At 48.5% G+C, this 26,568-nt stretch overlaps 2 protein-coding genes and 2 non-coding genes across 12 annotated transcripts in view; 3 read left to right on the forward strand and 1 right to left on the reverse strand.

Annotated features, from left to right (window-relative positions):
- Positions 1–1,662, reverse strand: part of LOC106999277 (uncharacterized) — a 43,711-nt gene extending 42,049 nt beyond the window's left edge. For 2 of the 3 annotated variants that reach the window (XM_077940242.1, XM_077940241.1), the window contains exon 1: positions 30–1,662. In XM_077940242.1, coding sequence (XP_077796368.1) covers positions 30–155 — 126 coding nt within the window. In that variant the 5' untranslated portion in view covers positions 156–1,662. The remainder of the gene's footprint in view (positions 1–29) is intronic. The other variant, XR_013395956.1, reaches the window with a different exon arrangement.
- On the forward strand, positions 121–26,009 carry AEN (apoptosis enhancing nuclease). 7 transcript variants are annotated; one of them, XM_077940239.1, is made up of 6 exons: positions 121–197; positions 418–581; positions 4,162–4,278; positions 21,350–21,953; positions 24,419–24,619; positions 25,250–25,996. In XM_077940239.1, the coding sequence occupies exons 4-6, from the start codon at positions 21,414–21,416 to the stop codon at positions 25,484–25,486; spliced, it is 978 nt and encodes a 325-aa protein (XP_077796365.1). In that variant the 5' UTR covers positions 121–197; positions 418–581; positions 4,162–4,278; positions 21,350–21,413; the 3' UTR covers positions 25,487–25,996. The 7 variants fall into 7 exon arrangements, with proteins under 7 accessions (XP_077796365.1, XP_077796366.1, XP_014998450.2 ...); XM_077940240.1 differs by lacking the exon at positions 418–581; XM_015142964.3 differs by lacking the exons at positions 121–197; positions 418–581; positions 4,162–4,278 and adding an exon at positions 16,437–16,547 and having other exon boundaries at positions 25,247–25,936.
- Positions 3,539–3,649, forward strand: MIR1179 (microRNA mir-1179). The gene has a single exon (NR_128294.1). It is a non-coding gene; the product is annotated as a microRNA mir-1179 (primary transcript).
- Positions 7,269–7,378, forward strand: MIR7-2 (microRNA mir-7-2). Its single transcript, NR_032364.1, has one exon. It is a non-coding gene; the product is annotated as a microRNA mir-7-2 (primary transcript).
- Positions 26,010–26,568: the final 559 nt, after the last annotated feature.

Here is a 26,568-nt window from a genome sequence, read left to right on the forward strand (position 1 = left end):
ACACACACACACTCGCTTTCTCCGCTTGCCTTCAGGATGACGTCATGAACATCCTTGGCCCTGACAGGCCACCCGTGGGTTGGTCTCGGCTTTAAAACAGCTGTTCTCCCCTGGCCCGGCAGCCGCGGCGACTGTGTTTGCACCCGGGGGACCATGCCAGGACTATGGGCCCGGCCAGGACTGACGGCCTCAGAGAGGCAAGTATTCAAGGGGCACTTCACAAACAGCTTCCTCAAACCCCATCACTTCCTCCGCACTGCGCTGCTGCTTGCACTGCGGCTCTTGCGGGGAAGAGTTGGGTTGTGAGGGGCTTTCTTCCAGAAAGAAGCGGAGAGCAAGTGGTCTTCCTCCCTAGCCGTGGCGACCCATGCCAGGTAAAATCCCAGCCGAGGTCACCCGTCCAGTTCTCTCCTCCAGGTCAAGGGCTTGGGACTGGAGGAGCAGCCGACTGGAGCTGATATTCGGGAAGCTAAGCCTGAGGCTGCTCTGGAGGGCCGGGGAAGCGAGCGGCCAGGCTTGGCACCCGCGAAATGTGCCATGCCAAAATGAAGAGGACGGAAAGCGACTCTGGAGCCCAGCAGGTCAGCGCTCCTGGGGGATGCTGGGCGGGCTAGAGGTGTGGGGGCGTCTCGTTCCAGTACCCGCCCGGGGCGACGCGGAAACCCGGCTTGCAGTTTGTTTCGCTCGGTCCGGCGCCCAGTAGGAGACTGTCCCACAGCCTCGCGGTAGCAGGCTCTCGCAACCCAGCCGCCCCAAGCCCGCCGCCGCCGCTCCTCCCGCGCTTCTCGCCCCTGATTCTAGACGCAGCTGACTTGTTGCATGCAGAAGAGCAGCTGGGTTCCGCGTTCCAAGCCTCTCCTCTTTGCTTTGCCTGCCACCAAATCTGAGCGCCAGGAGTCCGGGGACTCTGCCGGACAGCACCCAGAGAGCCCAGAACCGCAGGAAAAAATGTGAAAAGTACCAGGAGACCACTGGGTAATCGCCCCAGTGCAAAGGGCCCTTCTTCCTACCCACCGCAATTGCGGCAAATAATTCCAGCAAGGGGAATGAGAGGCGCCGGGGATTGCGCCCTGGGGGAGCCCTATCTGCTGAAAGAGAGCGTCTAATGCGGTTGCTTCCTAGTGTATAGCCTTTCCACTCGGCGGACCAAGCGCACCTCCTTCGAGTCGCTACCCGCTTGGAGTTGGCTCAGAATCAGGCTGCTAAATGTCCCTGGAGCCCCTCCCCCAGCAAATCCGAGCCTCCAGCTTCAGCACCAGAGGCTGGACAGCGCCCCGACCCTAGGGTGCCGATGGTCTGTGCCTGCGCGCGGCTCGGCCTCCCAGCCCCATGCCACTTGCGCTCGCGGCCCTGATCCCACGCGGAGGAGGTCGGGAGGTGACACAGGTTCGTGGAAGAAGGCGCGATTCATCTTCCTCATTTCTCCAGGGATTTAGGTGTGGGAATCTAGGAGAGCATTCTCTCTCGCCCTGGCTACGACCAGTGGAAAAACTTGGCGCCAAATGCAGGCAATGGTGCTGGGAGCAGAGGAACGATTGCAGGCGGTGAGCAAAGGGGCAAGCGGGACAGAGGATCTACTGCGAGCCCCAGGCTCTGGTGTTCCGTGAAAAATCGCCACATTTAAATCCTGCGCTCCCCTGCGCTCCCTCTCGCTCTCTCCCCTTTTTTCCCTTCCTTCCTCCCCGCGCTCTCTGTACGCCTTAATGAGAATGAGTGAAAGGGAAAGAGTGGGGTGGAGGGAGAAGATATTGAAGCCGAGGTAAGAAGCACATTTTATCTAGGTCTCAACACTCAAGCGTGGATGAAATCTGTCCAAAAAGAACATCAAGGTACGCGTTTTTTACCCAAAGGAGCCCAAAGTGACCTTTGTATGAGGAGCAAAGATGATTGTTTGACCAAGAAGGGGAACCGCGGAGGCAGAGACGCTATCACAAAAGGGCAAACGGAGGTGGAGGAGGAAGAGAACGGACAGGGCTTCAGGCACTAGCATGGTTACCAGGCAACCAATCGCAGCCTCTGCCTCCTGTTGCCTTGGTTACGGTGGGTGGAGGGGCTTTGGCCACTGATTATCCATGAAGACCTAGATTATTTAAAATATCTCCTGGGGAGCCCTTGCCTTCTCCGGGCTAGGTGAGAGGCGCACTGATCCCGCATAAGGCCCCGTCTGGGGAAATCCTGGAAGGTGTTTGTTGTTTGTTTGTTTGTTTGTTTTTCTTTTAAGTCAAGGCGCATAGCAAAGCAACTTACCTTGCCACCACTACAGTCCTCCCCTCCCCCGCTCCACCCCACTGGCTTCATTTCTCCAGGATTTACAATTTGGGCTTTTATATTTTTCATTTAGTCCTTTATACTGGAGGAGCTGAGTTCCTGTCCCCACCCTCTCTTTTTCCCCCTTAAAATGAGAAAAAAAATTTGCTTTTTATGAATGAACAGGAGGGAAACAAGGAAATTGTCCAAGGGTGTCTACTATAGAGAGAAGCTTTCTCCCTGGTTTAAGAGTCATCCCTCCCCCCACTAAACCACTCCCCTCAGGGGAGAGGGGGCTGAATTCTGGATTACCCTCATTTCTCACCTTGCCCCATAGACCACATAGAAAGCACAGGCAGAGGGAAATGTGTCTCCCTTAGCAAATGGACACTAGCATCACTCTCATTTGATTCCTCAAGATTCTCTCCTCTTTTCTTCCTCCCCAGCATTGCCTTCATAATTAGCAAATATAGCACCTGAAGCTTCTAACCCTCTGAGTTTTTCTGTTTCCCTTGATTGACAAACACTGTCAATCAATGTTTCACCTGTCAGCCTTGCCTTGCCTGTGTTCATTTGAAACATCTGAGTAGGAAATTATTTCACTCATAATTTTCGAAAGGCAGCTGTAACATTCTCAGAATGATTTCAGAGGAAATTGCTAGCAAGTTACCAGAACAGCCTGTGCTCTGTGCACTATTTCACCTCAAATATGTCTGTTTAAGAGCCATGAAATTTCTCTTTTCCGAAAAACAACAACAACAACAACAAAAAGAACTTTGTTTTAAACTGAGGTATTACTTGACAACACAGGAATGGAGAATATTTCCGTTTCAGGCAATAACTATAATATGGTTATCTGTGATGCCCTGCACCAGTAAACACACATGTCTTTTCTTTTTTCATCTTGTTCTCTTCTTTTCTCTCCATTTCCTTCATTTATTATTAATGTAAAAATTTTTGATCATTGTAATTTCAGCGTAAGTTTAAAAGGTCAAAAATTCCCTCAGTGAACTGACTTGATAGTTTTGGGGGTATTTACATTAAAATGCTTTTCTCTCACATGTTACTATAGAAACTTCCCTTTAGACCAGACCAGACAGCTGGTCTGCTTTTTGTACTTTTCTTCCCAAAGAAGTGCTTTCCTTTATGAATTCTCTGTGGCAGCTATCATTGATTACATCAGTAATGTCCCATAGCAACAGTTGATTTTTTTTTTAAATTATTATTCACTTTCTGCTTATTTTCTTTATGGACAAAGGGTCTACTTTCCTTTCAAGAAGATAACTGAGCTCTTATTGGCTGGAAAGGAAGAAGCATTCTTTCATTGGTTGGTGTGTATTGCCTTGTCAACCAATAAGAGGATGCCATTTATCCTTTTCTGACTAGCTGAGTGAGCAGGGTGCACAGAAGGATTGAATCTGCCTTAGTTCCATCCAGTAGCAAAGGATAGAACTCAGAGTACTGGACTCAGGATCTGCAATTGACTTTGGCTAATCCAGATTGCACTGACTTGCAAGGATGACTTTTTTTACCTATCTATTCGTAGCTTACTTCAACGTACCTGCCTTATACGTTGTCCTATGGCTTTTTTCCCCTTCATTTTAGGAGATACTGTGATCATCTTTCCAAGTCAGTGCAGGTTATTGTTACCAGCACACTGAGGGTCCAGAGAATTTTGTGATTTCCCCTAAAAGTAGATAATTGGCCCTCATTATTAGAGATTTGGTGAAAACTTTTGGAGATGAAGATGGAAAGCTAGAAGTTGGAAGAGCTGCATTGTGTGTGATGCAGAATGGATATCTCAGCTTTTGGATTCACGCTGCTCAGCTCTCAGCTTTGGTGTTTTGTGTTTGGTGTTTGGTGTCCTCTCCACTTTGATTTTTATTTGTTTGTTTTTCCACTTTCATTCTTCAGAGCTGCGCTTTCGGCCCGAATTTTCAGTGACAAATAGAAAACTGAATGGATGGAGACAATGACTCTCTAATTCAGTGTAAGAGCTGACTCATCGCTTCCCAGGAAGACTTGTTGCAGGTAGGTGATGGTGATCCTGGAACTGGAGATTATCCCAGTCCTTTGTCGCATTGGCAATGGGCAAGTCTGTTTATTTTTCTCTTTTTTCCTGCACCGAATAGTCTTACTCAGGGATGCTGGCATTGGTCCCCACTTCCCTAAAAAGAGGGGAAGTCAAAGTTCTTTCCCTTTCAGGACAGAAACTCTCTGATAACAGCCTGGAAGAAGCCTTAACGTGAGTACAGACCACTTCAGTCAGTCTTTTTTTGGTTCTTGGCAGGAGGGGATACTGGGAGTGGATAGATGCCTGATCATCATGGTGCTGTCAAGAGCCATATTCTTTATTGGCCCCATCTGTGCCAGAGGTCAGCAGTACCATGAGCCCTAGTGCTAGACTATAAGCCCTTCGATATTAGGAGCTATGTCTTGTAGCCCTTTGATTCCCTCAAACTCAGTTGTGCTTAAAGTAGGGCTGAACAAATGTTTGAACTAAATCCTACTGGCTAGTATTAAGACAAATAGCTTAACTTCTTCTTTATGAGAATGGTAGCTCTAGACCTGGACCCTCCCCCTCCAAATCAAAAGCTTCATATTCCCTAGCCCTCTTCACAAAAGATAAATTAAGGCTCAGTTAATTGTTACTATGGTAACATGGAGTGGCCACATTGAGGATCCCCATCATCCATTACTGTCATGAGGTAAAAGAGAGGAGGGGTTTGGGATCATTGTAATGGAGGAAACCATGGAAACAAGTGTTGCTAAGGGAACAGCTCTAAATTCAGAGGAAAGAAATTAGAAGTGGGGAGTGGAAGTTGGTGGGCTCAAGGGCAGGTCATTTTTTCAAGATACATTTCTTTGAGACTATAGCAGCCTCTTTTATTGCTTGCTTGTTCTCCCAATTCAGATAGAGCCCAGAATTAAAGAATTTTGAAAACTAGGGCCACAGTCAAGTCAGTGCAAGTTCATCTTCATTGGCTTTGTAAGGAAAAAGCCAACGAAAATGGATTTACCCTGTTCACACCTCACAGTCCCACTGTGTCTCTGAACTCTGCTTCTTTGCCAACCAGTTTCATTTATCACAGGCCAGGCTGCATGCGAGGCACCAGGAAGAATAATGAGCAAGAGTCCCTGCTCTCATAGTGAGCTTCTAGCAGGGCAGTGGTTTGGGTGGTGGCTTTAGAGCCAGGGTTGCTCATGTAAGCTAGATCAGTCAGTCCTGCAAGGTGACATCCAGAGAGATGCTGTGGTTCTCTCCAAACTCTCTTTGTGGTGCATTTTAGCTTATCTATTACTTCTTGAAGTTTATTTGCCAGCTCCCTAAGAAAGGGCTATTTTTCCTAGAAATACCTAGGGTGCTAAGCTCTCCTATTAACTAAGGGGTTACCTTAGCATTGTTCTCTAATGGCACACTCAGGTCCTTGTCTCTAAAACAATGTGAGGATGAAGGACTAACCCTCTCTCAACAGTGGCAAAGAGACATGGGGCTTTTTATTATTATTATCATTGTAAAAGAAATTAAACGCCACACATCTATCTCTGTTTCTTGATAGGTTAAAGGATGGGGAAAGGAGGTCTCAGTTTTCGGCAGCTGGGAATTTCAGAGCCAGCACCTCACTGGGGGATGGACTGAAGAGGGTCATAACAGCCTCTGGGGGAGGGACACCTCTCCCTTACATCTTCCACAAAAGAACTTCTTGGTTTTTCTCAGACCCATGGCAGAACTGTGCCCTGTCTCAGGCTGACTGCTGCAAGGGGCTGGGACTCAGAGCTGGGTACTGCCAGTCTTCTCTATGTCTCCCCCAACTGCCCTTGCTCCTGAGCGTCTCCATCACCAGGCAAGCCCCCACCCCCATTCTGGATAGAGAGAATAAACCCAAGGATGGAAGGGTGGGCTAAAGAGGAAGCACTCACAATTAAAAAGAGAAAGAATTAAAAGCAGCACCAATAGGGAAGGGTAATTATCCTTCAGTTGCTGCAGAAATACAATTAGGGCCATGCTCTCTGAGCCACCAGGATATTGTGGCTTTTGCTAATTAAGGAGCGGATGTGCCCTGCCAGCGCAATTACAGGCTGGCCCAGGCAGCAGGGGCTTTGCCTCTCCTCCACCAGGGCCACACTGCAAGGGAAATTAACCAGGGAGCCCAGCATTGTGCCTGCAGGAAGGGGATGACTGGGCCAGGATTCCACCAGCCTCCTGTCCACAACCACTTCCCCTTTTCCTCTCTTCCTGCTCTGCTTACCCCAGCACCACCACTCTGACTTCATTCTGAATCTGTACTTCCAATGCTTCCAGGGCTCAGTAACCACTGGAAGAATTTTCACCATGGGCCATGCCCATAGGCTTCCAGAAGTGGGAGGCACCAGTAGAGAGGGTTCACCATTTCCGAGCTCTACTTTCCCTTCTCCATGGTGGTTCAGTGCTTCATGATTAGTAAAGAAAAGAGAGAAATGAGCCACCTGCCTGCTTCTCTTTAAAAATAATTCCCCTATTTGTAAAGGAAGTATGCTCAAATTGGGTGCAGTGGTTCACATCTATAATCCCAGCACTTTGAGAGGCTGAGGCAGGAGGATCACTTGAGCCGGGAGTTTGAGACCAGCCTGGGCAATATAGTGAGAGCTTGTCTCTACTAAAAAAAAAAATTAGCTGTAGTCCCAGCTACTAGGGAGGCTGAGATGGAAGAATCACTCGAGCACTTGAGTCTGGAAGACCGAAGCTGGAGTGAGACATGATTGCATCACTGCACTACAGTCTGGGTGACAGAGCAAGACCCTGTCTCAACAAAACAAAACAAAACAACTATGTCCATTACAGAAAGTAGAACACTCCGGAAAAAAGGGAAAAGTAAGAAATAAAATAATTTTTCCAGGGAATTTTGAGGTGAGGAGAGGTGTTCAGAGGAGATGAATTTGGTAATAGGAGCAGAGACAACGCCTAGCCTGAAGGAGCATCCAGACCCCTGACCTGGTGGCAAGGGGAGGGGGGTGGTCCTCGAACGCCTTGCAGAACTGGCCTGGATACAGAGTGAAGTGGCTGGCCCCGTCTGGAAGACTAGTGATTTTGTTGTTGTCTTACTGCGCTCAACAACAAATCCCAGTCTGCCGAATGGTGCCAGCCATTGCAGCGGGGTGCAGGAAATGGGGGGAGCCCCCCTTTTTTGCTATCCTTCCTCGTGTTCTTTTTTGTATCTTTTGTGTTTCCTAGAAAACATCTCTGGTAACCACCCTGAACACCCCTCGGCAGACTCTTCCAGAAACACGGACAAACTATGGTGTGAGCAGGGAAGTGGGGCAGGGTCTCTGTTTTCAGGGAACAGTGGACTGCTTCCATACCACTGCCTGAAGGGCAGGGGGAGAAAAACCCTCCTTAATTACTAATTCCCCCAACAATCATTTTGGGGCATCTATAATGGAGGCATCTTGTGACCCCACACCCAGGGCCTTGTTGTCTGTGGCCCGACAGCCACAGTATACGCAGGTACCAAGAGGTATGTACTGGAGACCGAGGTTGCCGGATGTTCGGTGCACCTGGCAGCAAGGGGGCACACCTGAGCTCAGAGCTTGTCTGGTGCCTGCCCCACAACTGAGGGAGTGGACTTGTGTATATGGAATTTCTTGGTCTTAGTACATGCCTCTGTGCTGCGACATCCAGAGGTATGGCCAAGAGAAAAACAGTCCAGTGCTTGGGGGCCATCCCCCACTGTGGTAGGAATACAATTAGAATTAGTGATCAGAAAAAGCATTTCCCAGGCTTTTTTTTTTAATTTTTATTTTTATTTTTTTTGAGACAGAATCTTACTCTGTCCCAGGCTGGAGTGCAGTGGTGCAGTCCTGACTCACTGCAACCTCCACCTCCTAGGTTCTAGTGATTCTTGAGCCTCAGCCTCCCAACTAGCTGGGATTACAGGTGAATGCTACCAGCCTAGCTGATTTTTTGTATTTTTAATAGAGACAGGGGTTTGCCATGTTGGCCAGGCTGGTCTCGAACTCGTGACCTCAGGTGATCTGCCCACCTCAGCCTCCCAAAGTGCTGGGATTATAGGCATCAGCCACCTTGCCTGGCCTCCCAGCCTTTCTTGATCCCTCTGCCTGGGGGGTACCTTGCCTTAAGTTGAGCACTGAGTCACAGTGATGATACTTTCAGTGGAGATTCATTTTTCAATCAACAAATCCAAATGCCCTCCCTATTCCTAAGTATATTCCCACCCTCCTCCATCCATACAGCAGAGGACACTAAAGCATATTACAAACTTAAGTTGGGGGTTGGAGATTGTACTCATTTAGGGAATGCGAAAATTGCAGCCATTAGCTGAGCTCATTCTACCTCTTCCGGTTGCTAGCTGTGTGACCTTTAGCAAGGCACTTGACCTCTCTGAACCAAGTCAGCCCTTCACTTCTACCCAGAGACTGTGGTTGCCTCTGCTTCTGCTGCTCCCTCTCCTCCAAACTGGCTCTCTTCTTCTGCACTTCCAGTCTTTTAAATTTCCCTTTACTGCTAACCCTGCCTGAAGCCAGTGGGAAGCCAGTCCTATTAGAAATCTCATTTACACTTCAGAAGTCTGCAAATTGGTGTCACTCAGCAGGTGTCTGTCCTTCACAGTGGGAGAGAAGCCCAGATTGGGCAGGAAGGGCAGAGCTGGAGAACAGGAGAGGAGGGGAGGTGAGTCTCTTCTGGGCAGCCCTCAGCATCTGGGGCTGGTGTGGGGATGGAACAGGGAGAGATTGTGCCTCAGTGAAACAAGCATCTGGGGAGGGAAGTGGGGTGCATTCCTGATTTGAGGGATGGATACGAGAGCTTGTGTTAAGTGGTGGGGGGAGTCCTGGCTCTGAAGTCAAACACATCCTAGTTTCAATCCTGGCTCCACTGCTTACGAGCTGTGTGACTTTGAGTCTGTCACTTAACATCTCTGAGTCTCAGATTCCTCAACTGTAAAACAGAATTGATCACATCTACCTTGTTAGGTTGTTATGATTAGTAGGCAAGTGAAGTGTCACAATACAAAATGGCATAGATATATACACAATATTGGTCTTTTCTGCCTTTTCTTTCATAGTTTTCATGGTTGTCCTCTTCACCAGCCTTGGGCACCCACAAGTCTGCAATCCTGAAATAGGAACAAATGGAAACCACCATCTTTCTATTAGTCTCCCTTATCATGTAGGAATTTTATCCCATTTAAATATGTATCCTTCCCCTTCCAGATCAGTATCTTGCCCATTTCAGGGGGCTCAATATATATTGAAAGAATGAATATAGATCAAATCCCTCCCCACTTTAAAAATGCTAAAATCAAGGCCTGCAGAGGTTGTGACTTATCTTTTGGTCACTCAGCAAAATAGACAATTTACTACTGTTTTTATTGATTGATTGATTGAAATGGGGTCTGGCTTTGTCACCCAGGCTGGAGTGCAGTGGTGTGATCTAGGCTGAATGCAGCCCCAGCCTCCTGGGCTCAAGCAATCCTCCTCCCTCAGCCTCCCGATCAGCTGAGACTACAGACACCCACCACCACGGCTGGCTAATCTTTGTATTTTTTGTAGAGACAGAGTCTCCCTGTGTTGCTCAGGCTGGTCTTAAATTCCTGGGCTCAAGTGATCCTCCCACCTTGGCTTTCTAAAATGCTGGAATTACAGCACAAGCCACAGCGTCCAGCCCTAACTTACTACTTTTTAAGGTAACTTTCTTGGAGTCTCAACACAAAAGCGTCGGCGAATCAAGGGTCAGGGCATCTGGCTCCTCGCCTTAACTGCATCAACCAGGTTTAGGAAGCAGCCTGATTTCCAGCCCCACCCATCGCAACTGCAGCTGTCAGGTTTCCCTGCTCACGTTTCCGTGGATGGGCAGAGAGGCAGCGTCCTCTGCTGGAAGCTTTAGGTAACTCCACTTTAGCGGCAATTGTCAGTCTCAGCGACAAACTACTAACACCTGGGGAGATTTAGAAACCGTCCTGTTCAGGCCCCACCCCAGACCAGTTAAATCAGAATCTTGGGGTGTGACCCCAAGCATCTGTGTATTTTACAGTTCAGCATGTTGAGTCAAGACTGGGGACCACTGAATGAAGGATTAATTTTATATGTGAGGGAACTCTATCTAGAATGGAGCAAGCAACCGCAGAGAATAAAACCCTCCTGGATCAAATCCCTCATCTTCCATTAAAAAATTAGCCATGTGAGACTTAGTCTGGGTCTGAGAATCCTGGACATTCTCAGGAGTTGGGGGAGGGTACAAAGGTACCTTAATTGTCTCAGTGCCAGGCTGTGTCCTGGTAGGTCCAAAGTCCAGCTACTGCTGGATCAAGAGAGCTAAGAGAGGGGGGAGCTGTGTGAATAAAACAAGTACATTATTCACATTTAGCACTGGAAGTGTTGTCAGCTTCATACTCTCCAGCACAATGGATCCTAAACTTCAGCATGCCTCAGGATTAGCTATTTCATCAGCTTGTTAAAATGCTGGGCCCCACCCCCTAATATTCTTAATCCTACCCCTTGACTTTCTGGGCCTCATCCCCTGACTTTCTGGGCCCCGCACCCTGATTTTCTGATTTAGTAGGTCCAACAAACTCCCAGGTAAATGCCCATGCTGCTGGGCTAGGACGACACATGGAGAACAATTGCTCTAAAAATTGAGCAGATCAACACTCTCTTTCAAGTCTGCGCCTGGCCCAGCACCATGGGGATCCCCACAGTACCCCAAAAAGTCCTCAAAATGAGTACACAGGGCAGGAAGAATGGCACTCTGACTGTAGCATGATGATTTGTAAATGCAAAATAGGTCAAATCCTGTCTCAAGTGTTTACAGATTGAAAATGCGGAGGGGGAAATGATGGGGTCTGTGAGGTCAGAGCTTGGATCACGGGTTTTTCCCCACCAGGCTCCAGCCTAAACAAGCTCTGTTATAGAGAAGCCCTCGTCTTTGTGGAAGGAGGAGTTGTTTTTTTTTTTTTTCTTCAAGATGTAGTCTTGCTCTGTCACCCAGGCTGGAGTGCAGTGGCACGATCTCGGCTCACTGCAACCTCTGCCTCCCAGGTTCAAGTGATTCTCCTGCCTCAGCCTTCTGAGTAGCTGAGATTACAGGCACATGCCACCAAGCCCGGCTAATTTTTGTATTTTTAGTAGAGATGGAGTTTCACCATGTTGGCCAGGGTGGTCTTAAACTCCTGACCTTGGGATCCACTGGCCTCTGCTTCCCAAAGTGTTGGGATTACAGGCGTGAGCCACCGCACCCGGCCTAGGAGGAGACATTTTTACTCAATCCAGAGGCAGCCTCTGGGTAGAAGGGAAGGGCTGACTTGGTTCAGCGAGGTCAAGAGCCTTGCCAAAAGTCACATAGCTAGCAGAAGTTGGAGGGTGAGTTTAGTGGTTTCCCTAAGAAAGAATGGGTATGAGTACTACCATCTACAGTCAAGATGCCAACGTGAGACCACCCTTACTGAATACTTGGGACATCAAGTTTTTTCACTTAGCAATTTTTTTATGATAAGTGTAAGTATAGATGGTCCCTGACCTACAATGGCTTAATTTAACATTTTTTTCACTTTACAATAGTGCAAAAACAATACACATTTAGTAGAAACCTTACTTCAAGTGCCCATGCAATCATTCTGTTTTTTATTTTCAGTACAGTCTTGAATAAATTATATGACATATTCAGTACCTTATTAAAGCATTTGTGTTAGATGATTTTGCCCTACTTTTAGGCCAATGTAAATGTTGTGAGTACATCTAAGGTATGTCAGGCTAAGCTATAGATGTTTGGTAGGTTAGATGGATTAAGTGCATTTTCAACTCGTGAATTATAGTGAGTTTATCAGGACATGGCCTCATTGTTAAGTCACGGAGCATCTGTAAATATGGACATCTTAAAAATATGTCATTAAATGAATGCAATGGACTCTAAATAGCATAATGATTTGATACAAATATTATTCATTTTCATTTATTTATTTTTTGTAGAGGTGGGGTCTCACTATGTTGCCCAGGCTGGAGGGTAGCACAATCATAGTGCACTGTGGCCTCGAACTCCTGCTCTCCTCAAGTGATCCTCCTGCCTCAGCCTCGAAAGTAGCTGGAACTACAGGCATGTGCCACCTTGCCTAGCTTATTTATTTATTTATTTATTTATTTATTTATTTATTTATTGAGACAGAGTCTTGCGCTATTGCCCAGGCTGGAGTGCAGTGGCATGATCTTGGCTCACTGCAACCTCTATCTCCAGGGTTCAGGAGATTCTCGTGCCTCAGCCTCCTGAGTAGCTGGGATTATAGGTGACCACCACTATACCTAGGTAATTTTTGTGTTTTTAGTAGAGACAGGGTTTCACCATGTTGGCCAGGCTGGTCTCAAACTTGAGACCTCAGGTGATTCACCCACCTTGGCCTCCCAAAGTGTTGGGATTACAGGCGTGAGCCACAGCACCCGGCCTTCATTTTTAAAGTACATGAAAAAACTATTTCTGACAATGTTGAGTTTTACCTAAGCACTGTGCTCCTAGAGAAAAGCAATGATTAACCCCTCACCCCTAAACCTCACCTCAACCCCACCCTCTCGGGTTCTGGAAATGGCTCACTGCAAAGAAACACCCTTCCCCATATGACTGAGATAAAACTCATGGATTCCCCTCTATGGCGATTCCCCACTATACCCTGTTACCAGACTGGATACAGACACCCCCAGTTCCCATTTGCCTCATAAGTGATTAGGTGAACGGCTTGGCCCATTGATCAGCTGGAAAAAAAATGCTCATTAATAAAACTTTGGTTAAGCTTTTGTCCTTCCCCAAGGCCTCTGAATCTTGGCCCACCCTCAGCCTAAACCAGCATGAAATCCCTCTGTAACAGCAACCTTGAGAACAGGCTGGCCTCAGGATAAAGCAATCTCTGATCTACTGCCCCATCCTGTCACTCTCGTTCATCCCACTTGCCTACACCAGGTTCTTTCTAGACTGGCTTACTCCTCCCTAGAAAAGGAAATCCCTTTTTGCCTACCCCTTGAGAATTTGTAGATTTATGGCCTGAGTGTTCTCCCTGTTTAGAGAGTCTTACCACCCTCATCCCACCCCAAAATCATCCTTTTAAATAAAATCTCTCTTTATGAAATCTGGATTTGTTTTTTTATTTGACGTAATATGCAACATTCTTTTTTCCTTCCCATTCAGCTTCTGCTATGGAGTTTTATCCAAGCATAATGTATTTTCATCCTTGGTAATATTTTATGAAGCACCCTATTGTACATTTCTGTCACACAATTATGTAGATAAATTTGAACTTGTTAACTCTAAAAAATTTTCTGTGACCATGAGGTTCTAAGGGTTAATTATTTTTCCTTCTGGATTGAAATGTTGTTGTAATTATTAGTAGTACATATGATTAAAATAAATACATAGCATTTCATTATATGAGAGACTCTTCAAACATAAAAGTTAATTAATCTTCATTAAAATGTCATGGAAAATATATCTTTAAAGGAGATGGATTGAGCCAGTTATTTTTCCATAAATTTGTGAGTCCAGGGATGAAAATCACTTTTTGTAAGAATGAGACAGGGGTGAGTCTGTCATTTTGATTTTATAGTTGTAAGCCTGATAAACGTTGTTTACATTAAAACCATAGAGAAGTGGGAAGGGTTTTAGTCTGGCAGTTCTCTCACTTCTTTTAAATTCCTGATAATTATCTATACTCAAAACATTTACTTACTTATTTATTTATTTATTTATTTATTTATTTATTTATTTATTGGAGACAGGGTCTGTCAGGCTCTGTCTCCCAGGCTGGAGTGCAGTGGCTCAATCATAGCTCACTGTAGCCTCTAACTCCTGGACTCAAGGGATCCTCCCACTTCAGCCTCCCCAGTAGTTGGGACTATAGGCACACACCTCCACATTTATTTATTTTTGTAGAGACAGGATCTTGCTATGTTGCCCAGGCTGGTTTCAAACTCCTGGCCTCAAGCAGTCCACCAGCCTCAGTCTCAAGAAAATGTTTTTAATGACCTAAGAACATGATTAGATCCTCCTTGGATCTTGGTGAAAGCAAAGAATGAGAAACCACCTGACTTGTAGAAGGATTTCTAGCCCCGTCTTCAACAATAATTAATACATTATTTAGACTTTCCCTATTGTTTCTCCTGGAGACTTTTATTTTCCAAGGTAATGCAGCAGAGCAAGATTTAGAACAGGTGCAATGTGAATTGCCTTTGAAAAGTGGGAGACAGCTGGTTACATAGGAGGAGAGGGAAGCTGAACCCCAAAGACCCCAGGCATATACTGAGGCCCAGCACCATGGAAGTTGAGGATCTGGATATTAACTCTCTTAAAACTCTCCTTGACTGGGCGCGGTGGCTCACGCCTGTAATCCCAGCACTTTGGGAGGCCGAGGTGGGCGGATCACGAGGTCAGGAGTTCGAGACCAGCCTGACCAACATGGTGAAACCCCATCTCTACTAAAAATACAAAAATTAGCTGGGCATGGTGGCACGTGCCTGTAATCCCAGCTGCTTCGGAGGCTGAGGCAGGAGAATCACTTGAACCCAGGATGCAGATGTTGCGGTGAGCCAAGATCATGCCACTGCATTCCAGCCCGGGTGACAGAGTGAGACTCCATCTCAAAAACAAAAACAAAAACAAACAAACAAACAAACAAAAAAAACTCTCCTTGCCCCGGATTTACCTCCCACAGTCTCCATGCCTGAAGACCACTGTCCTATAACCCCTTCCTCTGTGTTCTCTGATCAACGCTGACTCCTAAGTAGCATTTGAATCTGTCATTTCAAATGCTACTTAGGGGGAGCTCTTTATCCTCCACACCACTCTGGACATCAGGATCGTCCAAATTTCCACAACCGCTCTCCCACTCGTCTTTCTCCGGTCCTCATCCATTCCTCTCTATGCTGCAGCCAGAATGAGTTTTCTCAAATGCAGATCCACTGGTGAACCATCTATGACTTAAATCCCTCTGCCTCCCCAAAGCCTTCTGGGGCCTGGGTAAAAGGATTGATCTCTCTTGTGACCTCATTCCTTGTCCTGCTTCCCTCAAATTTGTACTCCCATCAGAAACAGCTCCTAGCCTATTTCTCATCACAGGTACCTTTCCAATACCATTTCTGCTTGCAAAATGGGAACTAAGGGAAGTCAGCCTGCTTAGGTAAGGATCTTTGGACTCTAGGTGTTTCTCCTTAATTTAAGTGTCAATTTCCTTAGTCGTAAAACTGAAATAATAGTAAGGTCATTGTACAAATTAACTGAATATTTTGCCTGGCACATCATTCGTGCTCACATAATACATGTTAACCGTTTATTATTGTTCTTGTTATTACTCATGTTACACTGAATTTTTCTTTTCTTTTCTTTTTGACGGAGTTTTGCTCTTGTTGCCCAGGCTGGAGTGCAATGGCGCGATCTCGGCTCACTGCAACCTCCGCCTCCTGGACTCAAGCGATTCTCCTGCCTCAGCCTCCAGAGTAGCTGGGATTACAGGCGCCCGTCAACGCCTGGCTGATTTTTGTATTTTTGGCAGAGATGGGGTTTCATCATGTTGGTCAGGCTGGTCTCAAATTCCTGACCTCAGGTGATCATCCGCCTCGGCCTCCCAAAGTGCTGGGATTACAGGCGTGAGCCACTGCGCCCCGGCCTCACGCTGCACTGAATTTTCTGTTAACCTTGCTGTTTCCCTGCTGTTAGATAAACAACTCAGGATGCTTATGTGTTTATTCTGTGCATCCCACTGCCAAGCCCACGTAGGAACTTAATACTTAGGAGTCAAATGTTGCAAAAGAATAAATGAAAAAGCAGCGCTGACGGAGGAAACCTTTCAGTCTTTATTTAGTGCCCATTGTGTATATTATTTCCTTCAATCCCAGAACACCCGAGGAGATAGGGGCCGATGTTCCCAGTCTGCAGATGTGGGTGTACTCAGTAAGTCATTCGGCCTTTGGTGGTCCCAGGCTCACAGAAGCCCACATCTCGACCCAGGTAGAGGAGTGGATTGGAGCCGGGGAACACAGATGGGACCGGGCAGGGATGAGAGGAGGCCGGGCTCCCCTCCCTTCTCTTTAAAGTTTCCCGCCAGTATGGTCAACTCGCAGCACGAGTTACGCCCTCTTCAGGAGTCCCTCCCCTTCTGCTCTCGTCCGCCTCCCCGCTGCCAGGCAGGCTCGACCAATCAGAAGAGGCTTTGGGCGGGCGCTGCCCTCCAGCGAGCCAATAGGCGGGCAGTGGCAGCCGGGCTTGCCCGGGCATGTGGGAGCTGCCGGCTTTCTGGACGCCACGTGCGGACCGGAAGAGACGCGCGGGGCTTCAGGTGAGATCTAGGACCCTGTGCCGGGGCGGCGGGGTCGGGCGGGCTGAGGCCGAGTGTCACGGGTCGCAGGCCCCGCGCGTTGTGTCCTCCCCGGCCTGCGGCGGTGTCGCCTGAGCTGGGCTGACCGTGCTCCACCGGCCGGCAGAAAAGCAGGCCGGGCGCCGCCTGTCTCCAGTCCTCGCTTTGCTCAGGGGTCCAGGGCCAGAGGGGGCGGCGCTGGTCGTTGGGACTCGGCCCAGCAGCCGCGGCCATCAAGTGACCAACGCCCGAGTCCTTCCCGGTGAGATCAGGCCTCCCACGCGTCACGCCTGGAGAACGCCAGCCAGCGGGGAGGTCGTGCCGGGATAGCAGACTTTAGTTGTTGTCGTTGTTCCTTGGACTTTTTAGCAGCACAGGGGACCTTATCGAGCCAGATTTTCTCAGATTTGGGCAATTATCAGAATCGTGGCTTGAGGGTAGGGGTCGTGCGCGCTCTTTTTGAAACTGTAGATTCTCAGGCCCCTTTCCCCAAAATAGCAATTAGGACGGTGTGGGAGTGGTCCTGAAAATCAGCCTTTTATCAGATGCCATTTGGTAATTAACTGTATTTGGGAAGCCCTTATCTAATTCACAGCCCTCGGTTGATGGTGAAGAGACGTGACTTGCCCCAGATCATCTAGCTATTTAGTGCCAGAGGAGGGTCTAGAACTGCCCTCTGCCTTCCTGATCAGCCAGCAGGTTGGTGACTCTGATGCCACTGAGGATTCTGACTTCGTGGTTCCTTTGGGGCCTTTGCTCCATTGACTCTGCAGCTGGTACCCTTTCTTTAGGCCAGGGACCCCCTCCCTGCCTGAAGGCCCGGTGTCTGACCTCCCAGAGCGCTGGGTCCAGGCTAGAGAAAGGCTTGTATTTGTCCTTATTGAAAGGGTTGTTTTATCTGAGTGGAACTTCTCTCCAGCTTCACTGAGCTACATTTGGGCCCCCAAAGAGGTGTGTCCTTGATGACTGTTGGTTTTGACTTGTCAGCATGTAGCAGGAGGAGCCATGGACAAAACCCCACAGACACCCAGGTAGTGAAGGAAGTGGTTTTTAATCACCTAGAAGCATCAGCAGACTAGTGTCTCAAAATCCCAGCTTGTTGAGCGCACGATTTCTGTCCCTTTGAAGGGCTCACAACACTAAAGATTTTACATGAAAGGGCTGTGATTGATTGAGAATCTAGGGGATATGTGACAGGGGCTGCATGCACCGGTAATCAGAGTGAAACAGAACAGAACAAGAAATTTCACAGTGTCCTTCCACACAATGTCTGGAATCTATGGATAACATCGGTTGCTAGGTCATAGTTTGAATTTTAACTATCAGGCTATAAGGTCAGGCAGGCCCAGGCCTGGTTTCCGGTGTGGTGCCTGGTGCGGTGCTGTGCTGCCTGCCTTTGGTTTCGCTTCCTCGTTTCTTATTAAAACAGGTACTGAGTATAAAATAATATAGAACAGTATGTGGGAGGGGGGGCTCTCTTTCTCTCTTCTCTCAAGCAAGGTCAGGGTGTTTGGAAAAGGACTGCTTTCCTCTCTTGAAATAGGAGGCCATAGAGACCTTTTCTCAGATAACTTAATTTCTGGCTTCTTTAAAACCTTGCCAGTAGGGTCAGGAAAGCCACCCACCCTAGTCCTAGCCTCAGCCCCTCACAGAGAAAGGAGGGGACTATCCACCACCCCGCTTTCCCAAATTAGTTATTAGCAGGGTTGGCATTGGGCTTCTTAGGCTTTTTTCTCCCATTGCTAGACTGAAGGAAATTGAGGTTCTGAATTTGTCAGTTCTAAGATGTGACTGTCAATATGAGGAAGTTGGTTACAGTTAAGACCTTTTTAAAAGACCTTTTCTCCTGGAAAGGATGGGATGAGCAAGCAGGGTGAATGAGTCAGGACGGGTCAGGTCTGGATGAGTCAAGTCGGGATGCGGTGCCCTGCCCTAGAGTGTGGAGAGTCTTTATGGAAATGCTGTGGTATCATCAAACCTGGCAATTCACCTCACTTCCCACCCCCTTCCCGTTTCTCTTAATCTCTGCTGCTACTGCTCAGGTTCTCATCTTCTCCAGACCTCTTTCTACACCCTTCTGAAGAGGACCTGCCACGTGCTAGCTTCTAGGCTGGCTGTTGGGGTAGGGACAGAGACAATCAAGGCTCCAACCTGCCTTCACATAGCTCTGAGGTAGACTGTGTGTACCAATGGACTTGGAAGGGTGTAATAATTCTCAAATTGTGCTATAAGAGCTCAGCACAGAGGGATGAATTTCTTTGCTCCCCAGCTAGACTTAATGTCCTGAGTCAGGGCTACTATGGGTTATTTCAGTGACCTCCATAGGTGCCTCTGAGGCTCCCCCATTCACTTGGCCAGTAGACACCAATTCAGGGGACACCAGATTGGAGTAGGGGTGGCTCGTGGAAGGGCCACCAGAGTGGGAAGCAGAAGATGAAATGGTGCAAAGGAGAGAGGAGCGAGGAGCAGTGCCTCCAGCATGACCCGCCTTATGCTCTACACCCTAGTGACTTCAGGCTGCTGGTGGGCCCTCTTCCTCCACCCTGGGTTACTCTTTTTTAAAGCCTTTGCCCCTAACATGGCCACTGATTCTTCTCCCTTCTACCTGGAAGGTTACTGTTTTACATGCACACAGATTTAGCTTCTTCCAGGAAGCCTCCAGAGAATTGTCCTCCAACCTGTTTTGCCTCCCTAGCACCTCTAATTCAGCCTTTAACACACTTTGTGCTTGGTTTCTGGCTCCACCATGAAACTAAACTTCTTGGAGTCCAGGATCCACCTTTGCAGCTGCCCAGCACTTGGCACAGTGGAGACACGAGAGGGCTTCAGTGTGGCATTGGCCTGTGCAACCTAGTGGCAGAACAATAGCTGAGTCTGAAAGAGCAGGAGGACTGTGAGTGGGAAGGGAGGCAGGAGAAGGCCTGTGGCTTGGAAAAGGGCTGTGAGTCTGCCACCACCCAGAAGTCCTTCTGGAAAAACCTCTATCCCACTGGGTTGCACTGCTCTGGCTTGAGAAGAGCTGGTTACCAACCACAGGCTAGAGTCTAACCTCTCTGGGAGGAGGAACAGTGATTATTGAGCCCCTGCTGTTTAGAATACAGGAATACCCCAGCATACATTGTGTCATTTCCTCTTCACACAGTAGAGGGGGTGGTAGGATCAGTTTACATGCCTGAAAACTGAAACTCAGCAGTTTAGGTAATTTACAGAGAGCTGAGTTAGGCCGAGCATGGTGGCCCACGCCTGTAATCCCAGAACTTTGGGAGGCCGAGGCAGGCGGATCACCTGAGGTCAGGAGTTTGAGACCAGCCTGTCCAACATGGCAAAACGCTATCTCTATTAAAAATACGAAAATTAGCCACGCATGGTGGCGCATGCCTGTAATCCAGCTACTCAGGAGGCTGAGGCAGGAGAATTGCTTGAAGCTGGGAGGCGGAGATTGCAGTGAGCTGAGATCATGCTGTTGCACTCTAGCCTGGGTAACAAGAATGAAACTCCGCCTCAATAAGTAAATAAATAAATAAGCCGAGTTAAACCCTGCTCTGCCTGACTTCAAAGCCCTAGTTTGTTTGATCTGTTAAAAATGTACTGACTGACTTGGCATAACAAATGAGATAGGCTTTCCAAGCTATGGCCTCAGCTGTTGGGAAGATGCTGGGTTTTGCAAACTCACAGGAACATTAGACATTTCCTGTAGCAGCAATGTGCGAGAGCACCTCTTATCCTAGGTTTCAATGACGAGGGCTTAAAGTCGGCTGGGTGGGACCCCACCACAGAAATCTGCAAGCACTTCAGATCAGGACTTTTAAATGTTTGTAGATGCTGTGGTGATTAATGAATTACAAAGTCAGGTAAAGAAATTACATTTGAAGGCTGGACATGGTGGCTCATACCTGTAATCCCAGTACTTTGGGAGGCTGAAGTGGGCGGATCACTTGAGCCCAGTTTAAGACCAGCAGGGCAACATGATGAAACCCCATCTCTACTAAAAATACAAAAAAGTTAGTCAGGTGTGCTGGTGTGCACCTGTAGTCCCGGCTACCCAGGAGGCTGAGGTGGGAGGATCACTTGAGCCCTGCAGTGAGCTGTGATCACGCCACTGCACTCCAGCGTGGGTGACAGAGCGAGACCTTATCTCTAAATAAATAAATAAATAAATAACATTTGGTTAACATATTACAAAAAATATAGCTATTCAATTACTGCGGGCTTCCTGTGAAATTTTTTCTCCAGGTTCTGAGGATCTGTGCCTTCATATTTCAAAAAATGATTTCTTAAAAAGGGCTATACAGTTTCTGTAACCTTTATTTTCCTATAACCATACCTCTGTCAAAGTCTGATACTTCTTAGCTAAAAATCACAGCAGAAAAAAAATCTGCTGCTAACAATATTGGACTCAGCCATGGTTTGATTGAGGTTGAAGGTGTGGATTCTGGGTTCCTATCAGCCTTTGGCCTTTACTAATTGGGCAAGTTTCTTCACCTCTGTGCCTCAGTTTCTTACCTGTAAAATGAAGATAATAATACTTTGTTCAGGTCATTGAACAGATCGAGTGATTCCATGTAGTATTTACAACAGTGACTTGCATGTGTTTACAGTATGAATGCTTTTATTAGTGAAATGGGTCCTCAGCTCAATCTGGGAGCCACCAGCTACAGTGCAGGGCTCTCGGGCATCCCCACCGTGGGGAGGAGGGGATGGTGGATGGGCTGTAGGGAGGGAGGGTGGATGGGTTGCCTGGCACACTCTCACCCAGCCCTTCTGCCTGTCTGTTCTCTCTTCAGGCTGCTGCCCCATTGGAAGATTACTCCCCTGGCTTCCCTTGCCCCAAGCAGTGAGCTAACTGGAATGGTACCCCGGGAGGCCCCTGAGTCTGCTCAGTGCCTGTGCCCTTCCTTCACCATCCCAAATGCCAAGGATGTGCTTCGGAAGAGGCACAAGAGAAGGAGCCGACAGCACCAGCGGTTCATGGCCCGGAAGGCCTTGCTGCAGGAGCAGGGGCTGCTGAGCGTGCCTCCAGAACCAGGGTCCTCCCTACTGCCCACCTCTTTCAGGGCAGTGCCAGCAACTGAGGCTGCCAGCAGTGGGAAGCAGTGTCTGAGGGCTGGATCTGGCAGTGCCCCATGCAGCAGAAGGCCCGCTCCCAGGAGAGCCTCAGGGCCCTTGCCCAGCAAGTGTGTGGCTATCGACTGTGAGATGGTGGGCACGGGACCCCAAGGGCGGGTGAGCGAGCTGGCCCGCTGTTCCATCGTGAGTTACCATGGCGATGTCCTCTATGACAAGTACATCAGGCCTGAGATGCCCATCGTTGACTACCGTACTCGCTGGAGCGGCGTCACTCGGCAGCACATGCGCAAGGCTGTCCCCTTCCAGGTGGCCCAGAAAGAGGTAAGGGCAGGGTTGAGTACTTGTTTGGGAGGTGTGGTGGGCTGGAAAGAGCCACCCTAGGTTTGAGTCACCACTTTGCTTCACTGGGGAAAAGAAACCTTGGGAAAGTCACCTAACTGCTCCGAACGGTAAGTTCCTTCTCCTTAGAATAGGGGAAATAAAAATAAAATCCCAAACCTGCCTCCAGATAAGGATTGCTGGCCTGTTGCACAGGACAATATAGAAAGGCTACACCAACTGTAAGGTGATAAACAGCTTACGTTTTAGAGTTTGCTTTCTGTTTTAAAAGTTGTATGCGTTGATATAAAATTTGTAAAGCCCACAGTGGCATCATGGTCAGGTATGCATGTTTTGGCCTATTTCCTTATGTTAGTTTCTTAGTGCTTAGAAAAATGTAATTAGTGGTTGGGACCACACTGATGTACCAGGAATTCCCAAACATGCTTGACCTTAGGAAACACCTGAGGCCTTTTTAACAATCCAGGATCCCTGTCCTCAGTTCCCCCCGTAGAGACCCTGATCCGTTAGGCTTGGGGAGGGCTCTGACCCTTGTTCCAAAAAATCATCACACTGTGCAGACTTGCACCATAAAGCCACAGGGCTTAAGGGGAAATGGAGGAAGGGAACAGTATTAAAAAGGACATCAGTGGTACCCCAAAGATAAGATAGAAACCTAATAAAAAAGGTAGTCCAGTTTTACACATCTTGTTTCTTCTTTTTTTTTTTTTTTCCTTATTCCACACATCTTAAATGGTTAAGAAATGCACAATACACCAATAAGTATGGCACTTTACCTTGAAAAAGTCCTAAAGCTTGCTTGTGGGAACAGGAGGCAGAAAGGTTGCAGCTTGAGTTTCTGTGAAGTGGTGGAAGGAGAGTTCTTTGAAGTCAGACAGGAAGTGTGACACCAGCTGTGGATGGGTGTGGCTCATCACACAGGTGAACCAGGGTTGCTGTGTGCATATTGTGTATGCCCTCTTGGCTCAGTTCAGCTGGATGCAGTTTTCTGCGTTCACTCAGTGTTTCTCAAGGACGAAATTATGCATAAGCAAAGGTGAAATTTGCGTTGTTCCCAAAATGTGTCATACATCAATTGCATTGAGACAAATCTGCATTTTCTAAACAAGCCTTATAACAGAACCACTTTTTAAGACTTCTGGGTTATTCTTGGGATTAGGCAAGGTTGGGAAATACTGGTGTACACTATCTTGTGTCCTACTTTTTCACATAACATTGTGGCCCGAGCATTCCTTTGAAATGATTGGAGGTTATTTTATGTATCAAGGAGGCCAATCAGTAAGAGTAGCAACAAGAGGGGAGGTGTGTGGTGAACGCTCCAGCTCCTTGGTCCCTTCCATTGACCTGGTGGGTGGTGGTCCCAAGAGCAGGACCACTTTTTGTCTGCCCAGACTCTGAGCCACTGTAGGGTGTGCTCCATCTCTTTCCACTTCATGGCTGACCGGGGGGAGGGGCAGTATGGTGAGTGACCAGCATGGTGGCATGTCCCTACCATAAAGTCTCAATGCATCTTATCCATCTGCCATGAAAGCTGAGTTTAGGGATAAACCATATGTTGCCAGCAGAGGTAGGCTGTGGAGGCCAGCAGCTGGTGATAAGGAGAGCCTAAGCCGAGCTAAGAGGGCTGGAGGGAGGTGCTGGCCCATGGCCCTGGACGTGGCCTCCCTGATGTGTGAGGAGGCCACCCAGCAGGGAGGGGAGGAACACAATGTGCAAGCAGCCAGAGCTGAGCAAGAGAGCAGGTTAAGAGGGTGAGGAGGAGTTGGTACACAGCAGGGCAAGGGGGCAGAGTCCTGAAGACAGGGATTATGGCCCTTACTGCTCATAAGAGCTGCTGCTGTGGTGTGTCTACCAGTGACAGCCACGGTTCTGTTGACTTCACCCAGCTGGTCTTTATTGATCACCTCCTGTGATAAGTAAATAATAAATCAGTAAATGTAATGCTTTCTGCTACTGGAAAAAGATAGGCATTAAAAAAAAAGAATAAATGTGGCGCTTTCCCTGGAGCACCACTAATAAGTCCAACATGGTCTCTGCACTCACAGACCTTACAGTGGGGTGGGGGAGAGTGGGGTGGAGGCCTGGTGACGTCTTCCAGCCTGAGAGGAAAGCCAACGCCAGCAGTAGAGTTGCTTGTATCTGGTAACAGGAAGACTTCCATCCATGACCTCCTTTAGTCCTTACAGCTACCCCACGGAATGCTGCTGCCAGTGTTCCCCTTTGACAGGTGCGGAAGACATAGGTATGCCCCTGCGTATAGACAGTAGAAGGGTCTGGGTTCAGACTTGGGGCAGCATGGTTGACTGTGGAGCTCATGATCTCCCCACTCTGTGCTGCCTCCCTCCACAGGGATCCATGCACCTATTGGCCAAGGGTTCTCGGGGCGTGTCTCCTGCCAGCCTGATGGGGTGTGGGGGGATCTCCCTGACTCCTCTCTCTGCTCACAGATCCTTAAGCTCCTGAAGGGCAAGGTGGTGGTGGGGCACGCGCTGCACAACGACTTCCAGGCCCTCAAGTATGTCCACCCTCGGAGCCAGACCCGGGATACCACCTATGTCCCAAACTTCCTCAGCGAGCCTGGCCTCCACACCCGGGCCCGGGTCTCTCTAAAGGACCTGGCCCTGCAGCTGCTGCACAAGAAGATCCAGGTGCGTGGTGAGAGAATGACTGGAAGGGAGGGAGGCCCGCCTGGCTTCCATGCCACTTGAGCCACAGACAAGGCTTTGGGCTGTGCCTCTAGCCTCCTTGTCATTCTCTCTTCCCTAGTCCAGGTCCAGGGACCTTGCATAAATGGGTCTCCCTCTTGTACAGGCAGCCCCAGGTGTTTCTCTCCATGGTCCTTCTTCCCCAGTGTGTACTGCGATTCTCCCAGAACACATTCTCCTAGGCTGATCTCTTCCAGATCTGTACCCTGCCTCACTCTTGGTTCTTGTATCCCCAAAGAGTGGTCTCCCATCCCCTACGACCAGACATATAGCCTTAGATGAGGAGCCAGTACCTCTTGCTCCTGTTGGGCTTCACATTTATTATTCATCTGGTCTGCAAGCCTTTGAAGCAAGAGATTTTTAGCATGCCTTATATTTGAGGAAAACAGGCTTGGAGAAGCTGCATGGCTTATGGTGTACAGTTGAGGTTCCATCCCTTTTCTGTGAACCTCCATTCTGAGCATATGTATTCTTGGGCCTGCACAAAGAACCCGGGGTAACTGGCCTTGCTTCTTGGAGTAACAGGCCTCTCACCAGGCTTGCAGGCAGTGATGTGTTGGCTCTTGTTAGCAGGTGGGCCCGCACGGGCACTCATCAGTAGAAGATGCCATGACAGCCATGGAGCTCTACCGGCTGGTGGAGGTGCAGTGGGAACAGCAGGAGGCCCGCAGCCTCTGGACCTGCCCTGAGGACAGAGAACCTGACAGCAGCACAGACATGGAACAGTACATGGAGGACCAGTACTGGCCCGAAGACCTTGCCCACGGCAGCAGAGGAGGAGCCAGGGAGGCACAGGACAGAAGGAATTGAGAAGGGGGCGGGGCTCCCTGACTGGGCTTCTGAGTGGCCAGTAGGAAGTGGGGGCCAGGAGAGCAGCGGGCACTCCTTCCTGGGCAGGGCAGGGCAGGATGCAGCGAGCCAGCCCCAGGGCCAGAGGAGTTGGGGTCATCTGTTATCTTGACACCCTCTGCTCACAGCATAGGGCTCTGTCTCTCCAGGGCTGTTGGTTCTTTCTCCTGACTCCTGTGATTTTGCTAATGGCACTTTACAGACTCCATGGAGATGTCAGGTGGACCATCTTCTAGGGCCCAGCAGGAGTAGAGAATGTGTCCACAGACTGACCAGGTTGTCGTGGCCTTCCCCACCCCTCAGATCTCCTGAGTCGTCATGCTGTGCTAATGAAAGGAATCATATCACCCTCTCTGGGGTTGGTGGGTGGGGGTGTCAATATCCTGGAGCTCCCTTACCCCAACTGAATGACTTGGGGTAAAGTTATCTTCCTTTTATTGCCTACCTCTTCCTCCACTCATTTTGGGTTCAAAATAAATATGCCCTGAAGTTAAAGAGTTAAGTCCTAAAGGAGACATTTCTTCCCCACCTCCCTGACCTGGAACTCTGGCTACAGCCATTGTAGGAACTCCGTGCTCTGCGTGGCCTGTCAGCTCCCTGCTAGGCTACAGTGGAATAGCAGAGCCCACAGGCTTCTCGTGGGGAACTGGCCCCTTAACATGCTTGGCAACAGAAGGCCCCAGGCACAGCTCAGGGAGGAGGGAAGGCAGGTAAGCTTTGGATGAGAACGGGCATATTTATTTTGACCCAAATCAGGGACTTCCCCAGTCCACCCAGTACTGGGCTCTTAAGCAAAAGCCTGAGAAACAAGACAGTGGTTTGAATTCTGGGGCCTTTGTGTAGAATTGTGCCTGACCTTTATTTATTTATTAAGAGCAGGGCTACTCGTTTAGGGGAGCAGAGTCTGTATGTCTCCTGGGGCTGGGGCAGGGTATTGGCAGTTAGCAGTGGCCCTGAACCTGGTCTGATGCCCCCTCAGCTCTTTGACTATCACTGTGGCTGTTGGGTTTTCTCCTATTTCTAAAAATGTTCTCTTGTTTCCT

This window comes from Macaca mulatta, chromosome 7, assembly GCF_049350105.2.
Source record: "Macaca mulatta isolate MMU2019108-1 chromosome 7, T2T-MMU8v2.0, whole genome shotgun sequence".
NCBI classification, from domain to species: Eukaryota; Metazoa; Chordata; class Mammalia; order Primates; family Cercopithecidae; genus Macaca; species Macaca mulatta.